The sequence below is a fragment of the Camelus dromedarius genome, chromosome 14 (assembly GCF_036321535.1).
Source record: "Camelus dromedarius isolate mCamDro1 chromosome 14, mCamDro1.pat, whole genome shotgun sequence".
NCBI classification, from domain to species: domain Eukaryota; kingdom Metazoa; phylum Chordata; class Mammalia; order Artiodactyla; family Camelidae; genus Camelus; species Camelus dromedarius.
The window spans coordinates 13,103,553-13,123,809 of NC_087449.1; the positions used below are offsets into that span (position 1 = coordinate 13,103,553).

Genomic DNA, 20,257 nt, shown 5'->3' on the forward strand with positions numbered 1-20,257 from the left:
TCGCTAATGAGTCCTGGAACAGTGAAAGTGTACTTGGAAAAACATATTTCTAAGTTCTGTTCAGTATTTTTTGCTTACTGTTCACATGATTGCTGTGGAATTCTCTAGAACAAATTTTCATTCTTTAATTCCAAGGCTGATTTTGTGAGTCTTGTAAGATTTAAAACAAATTGTTAATTAAAAATTTGAAAGTGTGTTATACTCTGAAAGGAAATTCAGCCAACTTACTTATTTTATAGGATACTTTCTCAATTCATTTTGTCAGCAGGTAGGAGCAGGAAGACAATTTCTTTTAATGTTTCTTTTTTTGTATGTGGTAGCATGTTGCTGTATCTTCTGTAGTTCTTCATAACCTTTCCAACTGTTGGATACTTCCAGTTGAAGCAGAAGAGATTGTACGTGATTTGTGGGGGAAGGGGTCAATGGCGTTTGGAGGGTTATGGGAGGTGGGACAGTGGGAAGGATGGCAGAAGGAAGGAGGGGAGAGGTTACTGTACAGTTTTGTGCTACAAACATTACTAGCCTCTTTGTCCATCCTACACCCCATTGTAAGTTAGGCAGTGAAGTGGCAAAGTATCCTTTGGAAGCTAAACAGAAGAGGAGCAGAAGAATTGAGACTTGCTATCTTAAAACCCCTTTATTCTACTTGATGGGAGAGCCTTTGGAAAATAATCACTGAACCAGTTTATCCAGATGGATCAGTCAGGACATTTTTCAGTTTCTCTCTCATTTGTATCATAGAAACACCAAAGCATCCACACCAGACAACCTGCTCATCTCCCTAACATGCATTAGTGCTGTGGCATCCACACACACTCAGTAGCTTGAAGAAGGAAAGGATGGGGTTCCGTGTGTATTCCCCATTTCTTAAGTGTAATATTTGCTTGGTGGGGGTGCCTTCTCTTTTTCTTCTGTCCTCTTTAGAATACTTCCTTTCACTTAGTAATTTATAGCTCTACTTTTAGAGACCAGGGTGACTTGGCTTTGCTCTGTTTTGCTCTTAGCAGGTGCAAGCTGGGGTTGTGATTTCTACCCATCTGCTTAATTATAAATAATTCTGTAGCCAGCATTTTTTTGGTGCCATGTAGTTTATTATCAAAGGATTTGACCTGACTCATCTTAGTAAGAGTGAATTAAAAGGAGAAGAGCCCGTCTTTTTAACCTCCCAGAAATGTTCTGAGAACACTTGAGAAGTGATTGGGATAGTTTTTGTGATAGCTGCTGTATAAATTCAAGATTATTGTTTTAATAACCAAGATGAAATCCTGTCTTTTGAAAGAGGTCTTTCTGGGCCCTTTGCCTCTGTGTAACTGAGAGGCAAACACACAGTGAGGCAGGTTAAGAGCATAGAATCTAGAGCCCAGCCCTGTACTTTACTAGCTGTGTGGCTTTGGACAGATTACTTAGACTGTTAGCACTTCAGTCTCCTCATTTATAAAGTAGGAATGACAATAGCTTATTCTAATTGTCATTAGACTTAAGCAAGTTAATGTATGTAAAGCATACAGAATGATTCCTGAGACATATTAAGTGCCATGTAATTAATTGTTAGCTTATTATCACTTTTGGAAATGTTAATAAAAGAAATTATATCACATAATTTATTAATATTGGCTATACAGTGGATTAAAAAGTTATAGCTTTATACTTTTGTTTTAGGTATATTAACTATTACCTTTTTCTCATTATTTTGTTTACGTTTTTGAAGGTTTCCCAATGAGTGGATCATGATGACCGTATTGTAGGGACTTGCCATAGTATGGCTGCTTCCCGATCTACTCGTGTTACAAGATCAACAGTGGGGTTAAACGGCTTGGATGAATCTTTTTGTGGTAGAACTTTAAGGAATCGTAGCATTGCTCATCCTGAAGAAATCTCTGCTCATTCTCAAGTGCGTTCAAGATCACCAAAGAAGAGACCAGAGCCTGTGCAAATTCAGAAAGGAAATAATAATGGAAGAACTACTGATATAAAACAGCAAAGTACTCGAGAATCATGGGTAAGCCCTAGGAAAAGAGGACTTCCTTCTTCAGAAAAAGATAACATAGAGAGGCAGGCTGTAGAAAATTGTGAGAGAAGGCAAACAGAACCTGTTTCACCAGTTTTAAAAAGAATTAAGCGTTGTCTTAGATCTGAAGCACCAAACAGTTCAGAAGAAGATTCACCTATAAAATCAGACAAGGAGTCAGTAGAACAGAGGAGTACAGTAGTGGACAATGATGCAGATTTTCAAGGGACTAAACGAGCTTGTCGATGTCTTATACTGGATGATTGTGAGAAAAGGGAAATTAAAAAGGTGAATGTCAGTGAGGAAGGGCCACTTAATTCTACAGTAGTTGAAGAAATCACAGGCTATTTGGCTGTCAATGGTGTTGATGTCAGTGATTCAGCTGTTATAAACTGTGGTGACTGTCAGCCCGATGGGAACACTAAACAAAATAGCACTGGTTCCTATGTGTTGCAGGAAAAATCAGTAGCTGAAAATGGGGGTTCGAATACCCACACTTCAATGTTCCTTGATAGTAGGAAGGAGGACAGTTATATAGACCATAACGTGCCTTGCACACATTCAGAAGTGCAGGTCAAGTTGGAGGACCACAAAATAGTAACTGCCTGCCTGCCTGCGGAACGTGTTAACGAGCTGACTGCTGAGCCAGCTGCAGGCCCCCTTTCTGAAATCCATTCATCTTTAAGGGATTCTGAGGAGGAAGTAGATGTGGTGGGAGATAGCAGTGCCTCAAAAGAGCAGTGTAATGAAAACACCAGTAACGCCCTGGACTCAAGTCTTGAGATCATGCCCGTGTCCGGAGAACCAGAGCCATCTTCTGTCCTAGACTGTGTTTCGGCTCACATGACGTCTGTGTCAGAACCGCAAGAGCACCGGTACACTCTGAGAGCTTCGCCACGGAGGGCGGCCCCTCCCAGAGGCAGCCCCACGAAAACCAGTTCTCCTTGCAGAGAAAACGGACAGTTTGAGGAGACGAATCTTAACCCCAGTGAAACAAAGGCAACTGTTAGTGATACCATAAGTGAGTCTCTCTCAAATCCTGATGAAATTTCTCAGAATGAAAAAGGGATATGTTGTGACTCTGAAAATTCTGGGAGTGAAGGACTAAGTAAACCATCCTCAGAGGCAAGACTCAGTACTGGACTTTTGCCATCCGCCAAAGAGAGTGCCAATCCACACATTACAGAAGAGGAAGATGATGATCCCGATGTTTATTACTTTGAATCAGATCATGTGGCACTGAAACACAACAAAGAGTATGTGTAAATATGGTAACCATGAATTCTGCTTTGTTTATTATTCCCCAAGTTTTCAGTATCTATTCATAATTGTCTATAGCATTTTTATTACAGCTAAAAATAATGCTTTAACTGAAATTTTAGATTTAACACCATGATATTCTCAACTCTTAAAAAAAAAAATCTCCAAAAAAAAGACTTAATATCCAGCTTTATTACTCTCTTCAGTGGCAATATGGTTTTCTAGTTTTGATATTTCACACGTCTCAATTAGAAGAGACATGTGAAAACATGGTTTATGATGTTTTTGTTTCTTTAATAAGTATTATACCATTTGAGTTAATTTATAAAATGGAAGCATCTTTAGTTATCACAGTCCACTTTGATTTGTAGCTGTAGAGCTTTGTGAAGTGTGTATGCCTTCCAGATAATGTAGAACAACGCTTAGACCTCATCCAAATATGGGAAATCTGGCAGGCTACAAACCTGCTTTTGGTTGCTTATATCTAACTTCCAGTTAAAAGTTTTGATTTAAAAAATGCGCTTTATGCATCATCTTTCTTTGACTTTTGTGATATACAGAAGTAGATATTACTGTTAATAGTTTGCCAGCTAGTTGTTATGTTGTAATTAGCTTATTAGCAAGAGTTAGTCTGCTACATAAAGCATTTGTTACAGCCTTTTCTTGATTCTAAATTTTAAGGGGAGACTATATCTTAAAATACTATCTGTGCTCAATCTTTGTGATAAAGTCACTAAAAAATACAGAATTCAGTGTCTAGATTGATCACAGTTTTGCTTAGATTTTCTTTAAAGTATTCTGGGCAGTAACACAAATGAATTAGAGCTAACTGTGTCTAAATTGTCCTGAAAGGCACTGTTAACAAAAGTACGTACCATAAATATCATGATGAGCAACAGTAAAAGACAGACATGTATGTTAGTCACCTTTACGTCTACAGAGGAGGCTTTTGAATTAATACTCGTAATCAGAGTATATAGGCTGTGTGAAAATCCGGACTTGAGCAACCTTTGTAATGTTTTTGCTCTGACAACTGTCAGATCCTGGTATGTATCAGCTGAAAATATCAAATCCTGGTTGTAGAATACAGTAATCCTTTTCCATGCATTATAGGTAGTTCAGAATCAAATATGATAACATGGTGGCCTTTTAGCCTAGGTCTTTTTTCTGAAAAAAATTTCTTCTGTTTTCTTTATAAATAGCATTTTAAGAGGTCACTTTATCTGAGCATTGTACTCCTTTTGTGGAACTGTTAGCATCTTCATGTATTTGATATGTTTGAAGTCCAACCTGAGATGACTAAACAACTCATAAGTGAAGAGTTTTTCGATTTGAGATAAGTTGAGTTCTTACCATTAGTATTCTCTCTCAGGGTTTAAAAGTAGAGTTGCTTTTCTGTAGGCACTAGGAGGTGGAGTGTATGTCTTGGGGGAGTATCAAAAACTCAGGAAATGTGTTTTTTTACAAAATGATAATCTGTTAATTCTATTCTTTGCTTTTTGTTGTTTTTTTGGCCAAAGAGATGCTCACTTATTAAGACTTAGCTGGTTATTAATGATAGAAAATATCTTCCCATTAATTCATTATGTTACTTTTTTGGTAAGAGCTCTTCTGATGATTCTGAAAGTTAATGTTCCTGTAAAACAATTGTCTAAAGATAGTGGTTGTAACATTTGAAGAAGGAGGTCCATACTCCTAAACCTTTGAGAATGAGAGCGATACAGCTTCATGGGTTCCTTAGGGTGTAGAGTCCTTTGGAATTTGGATGATAGTTGCTTTATTAAGACAGTGTTTTCAAATTAAATTAGTGTCTTGTTGAATGACTTTGGGCAAAATAATTTCTCCTTGCTTTTTTGCCTTATTCCAGATCTTTTGAAAATAGCACCTTTTGACACTTCACTGTTAAATCCCCCTTCTCCCCCCAAAGGAGGCACTTCAGAAGTGAGATGGAGGGGGAGCATCTTGATTAGCATCTTGGTTAGGAAGAGGGTGCTTGTTACAACAGATAAAATCTCTTTCAGTGAAATCCCTGCTTTTATGCTTTTTATCTAGAGCTAAGAGATTGTTAGATAAAATGTCTTGACTCTTTTTACCCAAATTGTCATTGTTAAAAACAGCCTCATGATACCTGTCTAGTGCTTCAATTCTCAAGTAAATTTCTGGCAACTGGAAAATGTTATTAAAAGGCACTTTGGGTAAAGGGGAAAAAAAGACACTTGGGGTAGGTGGATTTTTGTCCTCCTGCACACACATGTATGCATACCCCATTAAACGTTTCTTGTCTTCCTTATTCTACTCATGCTAGAAAATTGCTCCAGATAGTAATTCCCTTTTGAAACTGGTAATTGGGCATTGCTCAGTCCACATGTTGAATATCCCCACCGGTAGGGTGTCAGTACTTCCTGACAGCTAGTTTAAAAAATATATTATGAATAGAAAACACTGAGTGTGGCATAATTCTTTGGAGCCAGGAGGACATAGCTCTTCTTTATTCCAGTTGCAGTTATCTAAATTAACGTTGATTATTTAATCAGCAACCTTCTGTCCTAGCATTCATCCTGTAATTTATCCATCTTGTTTGCAAGGATTTCACATACAGGGTCATCTAATCACATGTGAATGTTTGAAAAGGTATTGTATGTACAGTCCTAGACTTAGACCTGAATCATAGTAATTAGAATTAGGCCCTAGGCCAGATAAATGAGTCTGCAGATGTTCTGGTACGTACCGTGTTTCCTGTCTAGATGCCATCCCTCTTCTCCAGCACATAAACCCATAGTGTGCTTTTATATATTTATTTTTCCAGATGGAGAATTCCACCACGAGCAAGGAGCTAAAGGGTATCTTCTCCTCTGGCACAGTTCTGTGAATTATTTTACTAGAATATGCCTTCTTAAAGATTAGAGAGTGAGGAATCAAAAGAAATATACTTTATCCCAATACTCATCTTCAAGGTGGATGGAGTCTGTTGAAGTGGTAGATAATACCTAATGACTCCCTTTTTGGCCTAAATAGCTGAACTGACTCAGATGATGTGCTTAACTGTGGATTGCCCTTTCTGTTTGGGAATTGGCCTTTTGCTGATTGTGAATCAAAAGCGCTGAAACTGATCTCTTAAGTTTTGAAGTTCTGGCTCTAGGGAGAGAAGGTGTGGAAGATTTTAGGTCCTGGACCTAATATTAATATTCAGAGCTTTTCCTCCAATTCAGAAGGCAGTTACTGGAAAATAAATTTTTTAATGAAAACGTGATTTGGTCTATTGCCTCTGAATTCTCACTGTACAAGAATATATAAATAAATCTGTATTTGAAGGGCTTTGGGTGGCTTCATATAAGCTTTCATGAACAGATAGAAGGTGAAGAGTCAGATTTAGGGTTTCTAGATTCTTGAGTTCTTAGGAAAGATTACCTCATTAATAACATTGCTAGTGTTTATACCACTTTGTAAGTTTCTAGATAATGAAAGTGTAAGAGTAAGATAGTTATTGCTCACTGAAGAGTTTTGCTCATGTAGTCTTCAGGTAAGAATCTTACTTTTAAGCCATATTAAGGCACATTATAAGAATTGTAGTTTCAAACAGTTCTCTGAAAATATTAATGTACTAGATAATTACAGTGTGTCCTGTTGTACGGTGCTTATGACGAATCACTTGATACTTCGTCAATTTCAGAAGCAATGTAGGAAAATCTTTATCAGTTCTTCTAGATTCATTACTTCCTATACTGTTTGTCAAGGTAATTTCTTTCAAGGGGGCAGAAAACTCCAGGACTAGGGCTGGATTTTACTTGGAAGGAATAGAGTTGTCATCCTGCCCTGGATAAAATGACTTTACATTTGTACCATGATTCATAATTTGCAAAGCAGCTTTATCTAGTTTCTCATTTGACACCCACAACAACTGGGAAATACAGTATAGGTGGCAATGTCCAGTCCCCATTTCCTAACTCAAAATTACAGTTCTTAGGTTATTTATTTGAAGTATGATGCGTTATGGCTAGAAATGCGATTAGAACTTCTGTCTTCGAATTGATAATGTGAACTACACTTGATTACCTCATCCAGTAAGGATTTATTCCATGGACTTTTGGGGTTTCTAGGTTGAGAACTCTAATGGAGCAGATCTTGGATACTCAGTTTTCAGAATTCATTACCATAAACTTGAGCTCTGTAATTGTAATCGTGATTATTTGGTTTTATCTGTTGAAGAATCAGCATTATAGGTAAGTAACCTGTTCTGTTTATTGAATGAAATACTTTCATGTTCGTTGTCTTAAAGGACATTTTCTTAATGAGTCTGTGAAGGATAGCTGCCACGTACTAACTGGGGAAATAAAACTACAGCTACACTTTGACATTAAATAGAGGATTTGGATAATTTGCAAAAAATAGTTCATGGAGGGTGGTTTTGAATGTGGTTAGGTATGTTACAGTCAGAAGTTACTGGGGAAAGCTCATGCTTGGTGCAGCTTCTCAGTTCATGGGAAAAGGCTGTGAAGTACAAGAGCCAGACTGGCCCCAGGAGTTTGGCACAAAGATTAATGGGAGGAGGAAGGTAACTGTCCTAAGTGTAAAATTTTTGCTTGTAAGTGAGTAAGCTGCTGACTAATCGAAGTATTCCGTGAAGTCTTTGTTTTTTCCTTTGAGTACCAACATCCTTTAATTCAACTAATGTCAGTGGTTTCTAAAAGTGACTGTGCTGTAATCCAGGTATATTTGTACTCAAGTATAATTTCGTCTTTTTTCCTTGATTTAGGGTCATCTTTGCCTGACAGAGTTTATGTAGTGATACTTTTCTGGCATCACTGCCAGAATAGGTCTGTTTTTGACTGTGTCAAATGATTGGGCTTCTCTGCTTTTTATGTTCTTATAATGTGACTTCTTTTCCATGTTCTTTTCTAAGTTCTGTGGCTTCTTAACAATTTTCTTTTCTTCATTTTTGTTGGCTTTCGTTGGTCACTTTTGCTATCATGGTACTTTCCTCTAATAACTCAGCCTTCCCTTCTAATTGACAACTTTTAGTTTTCTTTAAACTTGGAAATCAGAATAACCAAGCTTGTCATAATTGTCTCATGATTTGTAAGTGATACATGGAGGAATTTCTTTTTGAATGGGTAAATAAGCATTAGTGCATGGGACGTTTGTTTTAGTAGTGTTTTCCTGCTTGCTTTGTTTCTGCTTTGGAGGCTGTGTCTTACTTATGTAAGTTACCATGTATCTAAATTCTGCATAAACAACAGTACTTTCTTTGTATATGGCAATAAATACTCAGTAGCCATAAAATCCATCTAAAATAATTATTTATTTGAGACTAATTGAAGTTTAGCCTTGAGTTACAGAAACTTTATTTCTGTAATTTTTATGGTATGCTGAAAGTGTTGAATTTTTACATACTAATAAGTAGATGATACCATATACGCTATCTCTGTGACTTGTGTCATCAGGTGTTCTTATGTGTAGTAATAAGTGAGAAGACCTGCCTTGTGACCTTTCTTCTCCCCCTTCCTTTCTCCTCCTTTCTTCAGTGGAATTTGTTTACCGCCATTTCCTTTGCGTTATGATGAAGAGCTGCTTCGACTTGTCTCTCTAATCTCTGATTTTAACATAGGAAATCTGTAAAGTGGCGAGAGGAGACTGAGTCATTTGTTCAGGGTTCTCTCAGTAGGCAGAATTCTCTGTAGTGTGTTACAATTTTATTTTCACATACCTAGTAATATTCGTATGGTGGGCATTAAAAATATGTCACTGAGGGTCTGAATTTTGCTTTCTTTCTTTAAAAGGATTGAAATTTGTTCTGACAGGCAGTTAATTTACTTAATAATAAGCTTGGTCCTAATAAGGCTTATGGTTTTGGTTCTGTTAGTTGGGGGAGTCCAGAACACCTGTATTCTGGGCAGTTTAGCCTTACTTCTATGGCATGGCCTTTCTGGTGTCTCACTTGAAAAGGTCTTTACTTGGGTTGATTGAAACCTGAATGCCTCTAGCTTGTGGGAACAGTGGTAGTTAACGCCTGGTCCTGTGGAATCTCGTATTTTATACATGCAGCTTTATGTTCAGCCCAAAACTCAAGATTCTGTTTTCTGTTTTTCTCTCTTTTGCTGCTTCTTTGGTGCTCTGTTCCACAAATTCCAGGTGCCTCAGCTTCCTCAAACTGTTTCCTTTCTCTGTGCTCATCTAGACCTGTTCTTGTTCCATAGTACTGACAGCACTTCCGTGTAGAAAATGAGTGTGATCACAGGGCTTAGCTCACTTGTTTGCCCTGTCTTACAGATCGCAGTTCTGTGCTGCCTCTTGTCCAATGTCTAACAGTAATTGTTTCTATATTTTCTCCAGTTTCCTAGTTATGCATGGCAGGAGGGTATTCAGTGTTAGCAACTCTGCCATGGAAAGAAAAGTCTCTGTCTGATTTAATTTTAATATGCATTAGGTATGTTTTCTTATTGTAACACTCACCCACAGCCTGCAGTTTAACCACTTGAAAGTTATTTTTTGTTGATGCTCCTGTGACAATGAGGGCAATTTTTAAGTTATACCTTAAAAATCAGTTTAAGCTTTTTTTTTTTTCCCTAAGAAGCTTAAGTCAGCAAAATTGGAATAATAACAATTATAATTGAAGAGTGAAGGTAAAAGAGACTTGACATTGTCTTAGTTGTGTTGATAAGGTGTTGCTATCGTGGGAGCAGAAGTAAAAATTGGGTTACTGGTTCAGATACAGTTCATGAGGATGGGTAAAAGAGAAAAGTGACATACAAGAAGACATGAAACATTGTTTACTAAGTTTGAAATAGTAACCATAAATGATTAAGGGGTTTTATCTGGGTTTTAGTTAGCTGTTTTCTTAGACTCTTCATATTTTTTTTGCTGGACCAAATTATCCGTATTATATTTTCAGAAAGCCATGATGAATATGCCCTTTTTGTGACAATCAGTTTAATCCAGTTTGTTGTAAGTGTTTTGTTTTTTTCATTAAATGTAGAGTGTTTTGCAGAAATCTCTTTTCCCTGGTACTATAATTTTTATCATTTGTGGAAAGTTGAAGAACTTTGATTCAGCTTTACCTTCTCTTCTGTTATTCTTCCTCTAATTTTAAAATGTATTTTTATAATATTTTTAGCTAACAGGTCATAAACTTATTTTGCTGTATTTAAACTTTAGTTGGAAGGAAAGGGTCGTGCTAATAGTTTATTGGCAGTGTGGGTAGGAAGTGCGATTGAAGAAGATTACAATCAAAACCTAAAGTATCTTCTTAATAAATACTTCAAAACGTATATATGGGTGTGGAGAGTCAGTTTAAATGCAACAAGTATATTTTTAAGTAATGTTTTTTTTTTAAGGCACCAATCATAGCTAGATAATGTTTTTATTTTTAAAATGGTACCTCATTTAATTCTAGAAACTCAATATTTTAAGAAATTTTATTTGTAAATTATTTACAGAGGTTGTACTAGATTTGAAGAGTGCTCCAATCTCCTTCATTTACCATTTTTAACTGGTACTGTGGTTAAATGTCTTTAACTTCCGTGGTTGTCGTTTTCTCTTCTATAAAGTTGATGTGATTTGATTTCTGTAATCCTAATGAATGCTTCATATATGTCTGTCTATCCAATGTCTGTCTATCCAGTATGATTTTGAATTCTCTTTCTCTGCCTTTCTCCTTCCTTTTGGCACTGCTCAGGCTTCAGTTATTTACTTTCTTATTTTGCATGCTCTCTCTGGGCACTCTCACTGCTGTGAAACTACCATCTATAGACTGATGGATTTCCAAATTCGTATCTCCAGGCATTTTATTCTTGAGCTTCAGCCTGTTTACAAGGTATCTCTGTCTGCATGTCTCACAGTAAACCCAGTGGGGCATGTCTAACTTTGAGCTTGACGTTGCTTCCTCCACGCACACTCAGTATGCAGTACCATCGTTTTACCCACCTGGTAGTGTCTTTCACTTGCCCAGTCTAGAAAAGTGTACTACTATTTGTCTTCAATTACTTCTTCACTGTCACTTTCTTAAATGAATGCCGTTATCTTCTGTTTTCTGATTACTGGAGTAAATGTAGCTGGAGTACACTACTGGAGTATTGTAGCGAGAGTAAGTGTCTTTAGAATAAAACCTATTCTTTAAGTGAATTTTTGCATGATTTTAAAACATTCTTTTTTATTTTCTGCCTATATTTATAACAGATTAAACCTTTAGTTCCTGGATTATTATGTTCTTTCACTCTAAAATTTCTCATATGCCTAACTGCCTGCTCTAGCACACTCTTACCCCCATTTCTCTGGTTCCCTTCCTTCCTCTGTCTGCAACGTGAGAAGGCGCTCTCAGTTTAGATATTGTATTCTCTGAGAAATCTTTCCTATCTTCCCGAGACTGATGAATCCTTGTGTACTCTATCATAGCAAACTATAATTTCTTGTAAGCATGCACCATACACTAAACCTCAAGCTCTTTGAGGGAACCATGTCTTTCTAGTTGGTTATTATATCGTCATTGAAATGTCAAGCCTTATCCTGCTTTGGAAGTGTCAGAAAAAAATTTAACATGCTTTTCATAGTAGACATTTTAAAATACCATAGGTTTGACTTTAAGATCCTGAGTTTATGGAGTTAATAATAGTGATGATTTATCTTATTTACTTTTTGAAAAATCTAGACCTTAAATTTTCAGAAGAAAAATTGAATAACCTATGTAATCATTCACATAGTTCACTAAACTCAGAAATTGGGGGGAGATAATGGCAGGGAGTGGGGAGGTAAAAGGGTGTGTCACATGATCAGGGATGGTTGTCTGAACACAGTACCTGGTGGTACAATAATGCTTTTTACATGGCCATATAAAAAATGTAGCTCAGTTGTTAATACCAGACCCAAAGAGAGGAAGTCATTGTATAATAAAGCAAATTTACAACTTTGGTATGATCAGAATGTTTTATATGGCTTCAAATATATTTTTACAATCTAGAGTTTTGCCAATAGGCTTTAGAAACTAGCGTACAGAATGGTAAGAATTTGGTTGGGGTTGTCTTTATTAAATTGAAGGACTTGAAAGAAAATGTGTGTATTTATATGTGTCTATCCTATTATTTAAAGATTTTCATCAGAGAATATTACTCAGCTTTCTCTGTGCAAACTTATAACTTTGAGTAGATAGTAGAAATAATTAACTATGACATGTTCTGTGCCTTTGAAGTCACTGTGAAATGAGCAGATAGCTTAACAGAGATGTAGTTTTCTTCTGTTTGAGGTGTGTTGCCTGTTAAGAGTATTAGTTTATAACAAGAAATCACTAGCTTGTTTATATTCTATGAAACTTTGATGTATTTGCTATTCCAGAACAGAAGGTGAACTTTTTTAGATGTTACAGCAGATTGTTTCTTAGAGGGAGTAATCTGAAACTATTGAGTAGGGAAAAATATGTGAATCTTGCTCTGCCTGGTGGTCAGGATTTTTTCTAGGGGATTGTGCCACTTTTATACTGACCACAGTACAGTTGCATTCAGCTTCCTATATTAAGAGGGAAAACTCAATTTGTTGAATAGATTTAGAAAAACAGGTACTAGGGATAAGTTGAAAATTCCTCTTTTAAGATGTATTACCACAAGAAACCTGGAGTCTTTAGGGAAGAGAAAAACATTATTTGAATGGCTATAAAAGTGTGGATTAAAAAGAGTAACACACATTCTTTTAAAAACTCCCTGTGAATACCTTTGTATGGTATTTAAAAGGTATTCAGTTTGAATACAAAGTATTAAAATTGAGTAACCAGTAAGGAACCTCATTAGAGTATTTAAAACTAGCGAGAGAAATAAAGTCAATGTAGTCAGAGGTTGTTTTAGTAAGAGCTTGTTGGTTACAGGAATCAGAAACCCATTCAAAATACATCCAATGAAAACAGGTTTATTTTAAATACATAGTAAGACAGTCTTACGAATATCTAGGGTCGGGAAATAAAGTCTAACCAGGCCTTGAGAAATTATAACCTATTAGTATTCAAGGTTATACTCTCTTACCTCTGTTTTTCTTTGTGCATTGTGGACTGTGGTTTTTCTCTTTTTACGAATGTTTTTTGCACACTCCTTTCTCCCTTAATTTCAGTTTGCAAATGACAGTGACTTCCCACTGCTTGCCCTGGCGCCCACTCTACCTGATCTTTCTTCTGCAGAGCTGCTTCTTCACGTTCTCTAAAGAGAACCTGGTGTATTGACTTCTCTGTAGGTGGACTCTCCTGGATTCACTCCCTGGCAAAATTATCAGTGGTCAGGAGTGGAGTTACTGTGGGGGTAGGTTGGGTGGAGCCAGAGGCAAAGTCAGTTTTGGGTAACCTCCATATATCCAGATAGCAAGGATATCTTCCAGAAAAGAGGTTGGTGGGCAGTATAGGCTGTCAAAACATGCCCATTATAGACAACGTGGTGTTTTGGGTTCAGCTGTATTCATTAGTTAAATGTCTATAAAATGGGTTATGGGCACTCTCATATATTGCTAGTGGAAATGCAAAATGGTGCCCCCACTGTGGCAATCTGTTTGGTAGTTTCTTGATAAATTTACCGTATGATTTTACAATTCCACTTTTAGATATATATTAAAAAGAATTAAAAACAAGTTTTCAAATAAAAAAGCATACGTAGATGTTCATGGTAGCACTGCTTATGATAGTCAAAAGGTGTGTACAACTCAAATGTCCGTAAACTGATGAATAGACTTAAAAAAGAAGTGTTATCAATATGGTGGAATATTATTCAGCCATGAAAAGGAATGAGGTACTTTTATATGTTACCACATGGATGAATCTTGAAAACATTATGCTAAGCGAAGAAGCCAGACACAGCAGGTCACATATTGTATGTTCATTTATGTGAAATATCTAGAATAAGCAAATTCATAGGGACAGAAAGCAGATTAATGGTTGCTGGAGGTTGGCAGTTGTGTACATAACCTTGTGAATGTACTAAATGTCACTTAATCGTTTGCTTTAAAATGGTTAAAATAGTGAACTTTTTATTTTGTCAATTTTAACACAGAGAATGCCAAAAAAAAAAAAAAAAGTGTGAGTGGGGTATGTGCATACCAGAGATGCTCTAGATAATCCACTGGGAGATAGGAAGGAAATGCTATTTATATGTATTTTTCCTCATTCTTAAGAATTTCTTGGGTTCTTTGTGTATGTTTATAGTGTATATATGTACAGTAAAAAATAATTTATAAGTAAGTATACACAAATTGGAAGCACGTGCCACAATTTTTATTTTATTTTTTTACCAGTAGAGGTGCCTGATGTAAAAAATATGAAAATCATTATTTTTTAGCAAGGAGAAGCCAGTTATTAATCAGTAATTTTTTGCTTTGGGAAAGTTTTTAGAGATATTGCTAAGTTCTCTCTTGAGGTCGGGGTTGTAGAATCCCAATAATATATTTATAGAAACTTTTGGGCTCAGCTGGTATTTACTTAACAGTGAAAATAACTTGGGTTACTTTTAGCCAAATTGGTGATCTATTATAATTAGACTGATATTTTAAGTAAAGGAATCATGATTTCTGCAAGGGTGGGAATAGGAAGCATGCCCGCCAATTAATGAGAATTCTTTAAGAGATAAATTGTTAATAAAGTAAAAAGAACTCAGGAGATAATACATGTAAACTTTAAAAGTCTTTGGGAAGTTTCCATGTTATGGTGATTTCCTTTTTAATATGTGAGTAAAACATATTAGTACATTTGAAGGGGCCTTTGACATGCAGGAATTGCATAGTGGTTATATTAGGTAGCTTGCGACTGAGGTAGTACTCCTCTGATTTGCTCAACTTTATTAAAACGGCAAAAACAAGTAGGACATCGTTACCCTTACAGATGATATCAGTGCCTGACTGTGCTGGACTCAGCCATCATTGCTCAGAGTGTTCTTGGAAGTCAGCTTTTGGTACAGCTTGCATAATATCGTCAGTGGATACTTAATTTTTAGTAGGATTCTTAATCAGGTTTGGTACAGAAATACAAGAGATTTATTCTAACAGTTTGCAGTTGGTGTAATGATAATAGTTTCAGAGGCTGTTTTATCCCTCTCAGTTTATAGGTGTAAAAACCTAGACTAGAAAAGATGAGTCATGTTCAAGATTTCACGGAGTAGTGGCAGAGTTGCCGCTTGTAATGTTTCCTGACTCTTAGGTCAGGTATTTTCTACTTCTGCCTTCTTGATAAAAGTTTTAAATTATTATTATTATTATTTTGGTCTGCATAGTAGCCCTGAGGGTGTATTAGTCAAATTTCACTACCCCAGTGAAGACTGTTAAGTCTCCTAATTTTTGTGTGTGTGTGTATATTTTTTCATTGAAGTATAGTCAGTTTACAATGTTGTGTCAATTTCTGGTGTACAGCATAATGCTTCAGTCACACATGAACTCACATGTATTCATTTTCATATTCTTTTTTACCATTACTTACTGTAAGATACTGAATATAGTTCCCTGTGCTATACAGTATGAACTTGTTGTTTATCTATTTTATATATATTAGTATCTGCAAATCTTGAACTCCCAGTTGATCTCTTTCCACCCTCTTCCCCCTCTGGTAACCATAAGTTTGTTTTCTATGTCTGTGAGTCTGTTTTTGTTTTGTAAATAAGTTCATTTGTCTCTTTTTTTTACATTCCACATATAAGTGATATCATATGGTATTTTTCTTTCTCTGTCTCTTTCCTTCACTTAGAATGACAATCTCCAGGTTCATCCATGTTGCTGCAAATGGTATTATCTCCTATTTTTTTATAAATGGACTTAATTTTTTTAGTACAGTTTTAGATTTACAGAAAAGAAGTACAAAAATTCCCATATACTCTACCCTGTTTCCTCTGTTAACATCTTACATTAGTGTAACATTTATTGTAATTAGTGAATTGGTAGATTTTTATCAATTATATATAATATATAGTTTAATCAGTATGTATAATATGTAAAATATATTAAACCCCACACTGTATTCAGAGTCCCTTAGTTCTTTTGCCCAATATCCTTCTGTTCCGGAATCCCATTTAGTATACCACATTACTAACAGTTGTCATGTCTCCTTAGGCTTCTCTTGGTTGTGGCAGTTTTTCAGACTTGGCTTATTGATGACCTGGGCAATTTTGAGGGATACTGGTTAGTTATTCATAGCTGCCTCTGTGTTGTAATTTGTCTGATGTTTTCCTCATGATTACACTAGGGTCGTGGGTTTTTGAGAGGAAGACCACAGAGGTGAAGTGTCATTTTTATCCTGTTATACCAAGGGATAGACTTTTAATACTATTCATTGCTGTTGATGACCTTGATCACCTGGCTGAGGTGGTGCCTGTCAGGTTTCTCATTGTAAAGTTATTCTCCCTCTGCTTTCCATATTGTATTGTTTGGAAAGAAATCACTGCACACTTACAGGGCAGAGTGTCTATATAAATTATTTGACATTCCTCTGCATGGGAAAATTTTCCCCCTCTTTTCCTTTCATTTATTTACTCAGTCACTTATTTATATCAGTATGGACTCATAGAAATCTGTTTTTATACCTTGGGGTATCATTTAGTGCTACTTTATTTTATTGCTCAAGTTGTTCCAGCTTTGGTCATTGGGAACCTTTCTCTTGGCTCCTGTGCCCCATTAAGGAGTGTATTTTTGTTGTGTGTGTTTGTGTGCTTTTTGAGCACTTTCTTACTTTCTGGCACTTCAAAATGCTCTAGACTCGTCTTATATATTTCCTGCCCCAGTCTTAGAAACAGCCCTCTCTTCAAGGAACCCCAGTTCCTTTTACTGGAAAACGATAGTAGAAGCCAGTATTTGGGTGCTATGTGTGCTCATTGATACTAGGTTGTTGTTGCTTTTATTTAGTTGTCTCAGCTGATAGAGTAAGAAAATACACGTGTGTATACAAACCTGTATATCTATACACATATCTGTAAATCTGTATGTAATCATCTGTAATCTATACCGAACTAAACATGAGTTCATATTTTGACTTTACCTCTAGTTCCAAACAGGCATACCTTGTTTTGTTGCCCTTGGCGAATAATTGCCTTTTTTATAAATTGAAGATTTTGACAAGCCTGCATTGAACAAGTTTATTACCACCATTTTTCCTACAGTTTTTCCTCATTTTGCATCTTTGTGTTACATTTTGGTATTGCAATATTTCAAACTCTCCACCAGCAAAAGAAGATTACAACATGCTGAAGGCTCAGGTAATAGTTAGCATTCTTCTTCTTTTTTTTTTTTTAGCAATATGGTATTTTAAAATTAAGGTTTGTACATTTTCTTTCAGTTACAATGTTATCACATACTTAATAGAGTATATTTTGTGTAAGTATAACTTCTATAAGTGCTTGGAAACCAAAAAGTTTGACTCTACTGTGTTATTCACGTTATTGCAGTAGTCTATAACTGAACCTAAAATATCTCTCAGGTATGCCTGTGTATTACCACGTGGATCATTATAACCACTTTACCTTGCTTATTTGTAAATTCCCAACAGTGACAAAGCTGGCTTTCTCCACTTGCCATCCATTTACTTAATTTTTTAGTTGTACGGTAACATCAGAATCGTCAGCCTATATCTTTGTGGGAAATAACTTAATGAACTCGAGGTAGTACTTCTGTCAAGTACTTTTAGTTTTACAGGTGCTACTTATTTCCAAAATTACATAGGTCAGGACTTTATTCTTCTACTCCCTTCAGTGTCTTCAAACATTTGTAATACAAGTAGATCCTTTTGTCACAGTTTGCATTCCTGACCTCCTAAAAGAGTTTCTAAAATTTGCATGCACTCATTCTCTGTATTGTAAAGTTCTGTGGGTTTTCACAAATGCATATTGTCATGTTTTCACCATTACGGTGTCATACAGAATAGTTTACTGCTCTAAAAATCTCCTTTGGAAAAAAAAAACCCCGAAACTTTTGCTTCACCTTTTCCACCCTCCTCCCCTATTTCTGAACTTCTGGGAACCAGTGATCTTTTTACTGCCTCCACAGTTTTGCCTATTTCAGAATGTCACATGCAGTATGAAGCTTTTTCAGACTGGCTTCTTTCACTGAGCTGCATGCACTTAAGGTTCATCCATGTCTTTTTGTGATGTGGTAGCTCATTTCTTTTTATTTCTGAATAATTTTCCATTTTATGGATGTGCCACAGCTTGTTTGCCCATTTACCTGTTGAGGGACATCTTGGTTGCTTCTCAATTTTTGCGATTATGAATAAAATTGTTATAAATGTTTGCATGCAGGTTTTGTATGGGTATCAGTGAAGAAAAATACCTAAACGTGCCCTTGATAGATCTTATGGTAAGACTATGTTTAGTTTTGTAGGAAACTGCCAGATTGTCTTCCAAAGTAGCTGTTCCAGTTTGCATTCCCATGAGTAATGAATGAGACTTCCTCATTCTTGAGTTAATCCATATCCTCATCAGCATTTGGTATTTTCAGGTTTTTGGGTTTAAACCAATCTAATCTAAGAAGTGTGTGGTAGCCTTCCTGAATTTTCAATGTAAATACAGCAGAGACTTTCTGTGCTATGTAAAAATATTTACTATGCTGGACATTTCATGCAGGTAATGTTTTTGTAAACTTTTTTTGTAAATGAATAATTTTAAGGGCTTTGGAGAGTGTTTCCTAAAGATCCTGTTGGTAATTTCTAAAGCAAAGAATTTTTTTTGCATAATTAGTTTCCTTGTTATAAATCTGTTCTCTATCAAAAGTGAAGCTTTTGTTACAAGAATAGTGAGGTGTTTATCATAAGAACTAGAAATTTCTCAGTAACATATTCCTCTGTATTTTGTGTTACTATATGTATTATTAAAATTAAAATTTTTAATTTTAAAATTTATTTTATTAAAATATATTAAAATTAAAAATTTTACTTATTTTTTCAAAAGATAAAGTAATAATTTTATTTTATGATGTAATTATGAGGCCTTTATTTCTTTTATGTCTCACATTTCCCATAATGTTTCTATTATGTAACTAGAAAATATTTTTTAAATTAAGCATGTGACATTTATTCTCATAGAGATATTAGAAGAGGCTTAATAAAGAATTTTAGCTCTCCCCAAAATATCTCTGTTTTCTTGTGTTGTGCTAAGGAGGAAAGAACACTTAAGATGTAGGACCAAGGGATGTTGGCATGGGTCTCAATCCTGGGCTGACCAGTCATGCAGATGTCACTTCATCTCTTTGAACTTGATTTTATTCAGTTGTGCTATGGAGAGGTTGTGCATATTTACCCTTGAGGTGGTACCTTGTAGTTCTAAAATTACATGATTCTGTGGCACCTGTGTTTGCTATTTTGTTAATTTTGCTTTGAATATTTTTTCCCTAAGCTTACACTCTTTCATAGCCTCTTTTATAGCATTGGATGTGTCTTTATAAGCTGCTGTAGGAAACAGTGGCTAAATAATCAAAAAATTGTATTATTCGGTAGCAATCTACATAGGTTTAAAAAATACATTTTAAAATATTTTATATTTATTGAAGCTGGTATCATTAGTATTACTGGAAGATCTTAGCTGAGATAAGCATTTCTAAAAATGATTTTCTATTTTTTTTAATAGCTTTTTTGGGTAGGGCTTGCTATACTTTTTTAAAGGTGTCATGCAGACTATATATCAGAGTCAGCAGTGCAGATTTAACTGCTTCTTTTGTATTTGTTGAGTTATTGTGGTGTTTAGTCTAAGGGCCCTTTGAAATTTTTAATATGTCGAAAGTAGATTGTAGGGTGTACTGAAAGAGATCCTAGTTAAACTTTTAAGTTATAAGAATTTTAATATGAATTAAGTATAGAAGTAAGCAGGGAATATTTAGGCTATACCCTCTCTGATATACCAGGAAGAGCATTCTTGGTATATGTTTATGCGGGGTCAGGAAGTGTCGCAAGGAGAGGAGAAGGTCCGGAGAACCTGTTCTTTCTTGCTCGTATCTGAATAGCAGCGACTGTAGATGAACCACTGTGGTTCCTTATTCTCTACACACCCAGGCACATACTAAGAAATT

The 20,257-nt window shown here is 35.7% G+C and overlaps 1 protein-coding gene across 9 annotated transcripts in view; it reads left to right on the forward strand.

Moving 5' to 3' along the window:
* The window catches only part of ZZZ3 (zinc finger ZZ-type containing 3), a 92,986-nt gene that overhangs the window by 36,619 nt on the left and 36,110 nt on the right, over positions 1–20,257 (forward strand). For 6 of the 9 annotated variants that reach the window (XM_031465413.2, XM_031465416.2, XM_031465415.2 and 3 more), the window contains one exon: positions 1,709–3,264. The exons of 2 other annotated variants lie outside the window; for them this stretch is intronic. In XM_031465413.2, the coding sequence (XP_031321273.1) occupies positions 1,760–3,264 (1,505 nt within the window). In that variant the 5' untranslated portion in view covers positions 1,709–1,759. Of the gene's footprint in view, positions 1–1,708; positions 3,265–7,363; positions 7,489–20,257 lie in introns of those variants that run through there. One more of the 9 variants, XM_031465419.2, reaches the window with a different exon arrangement.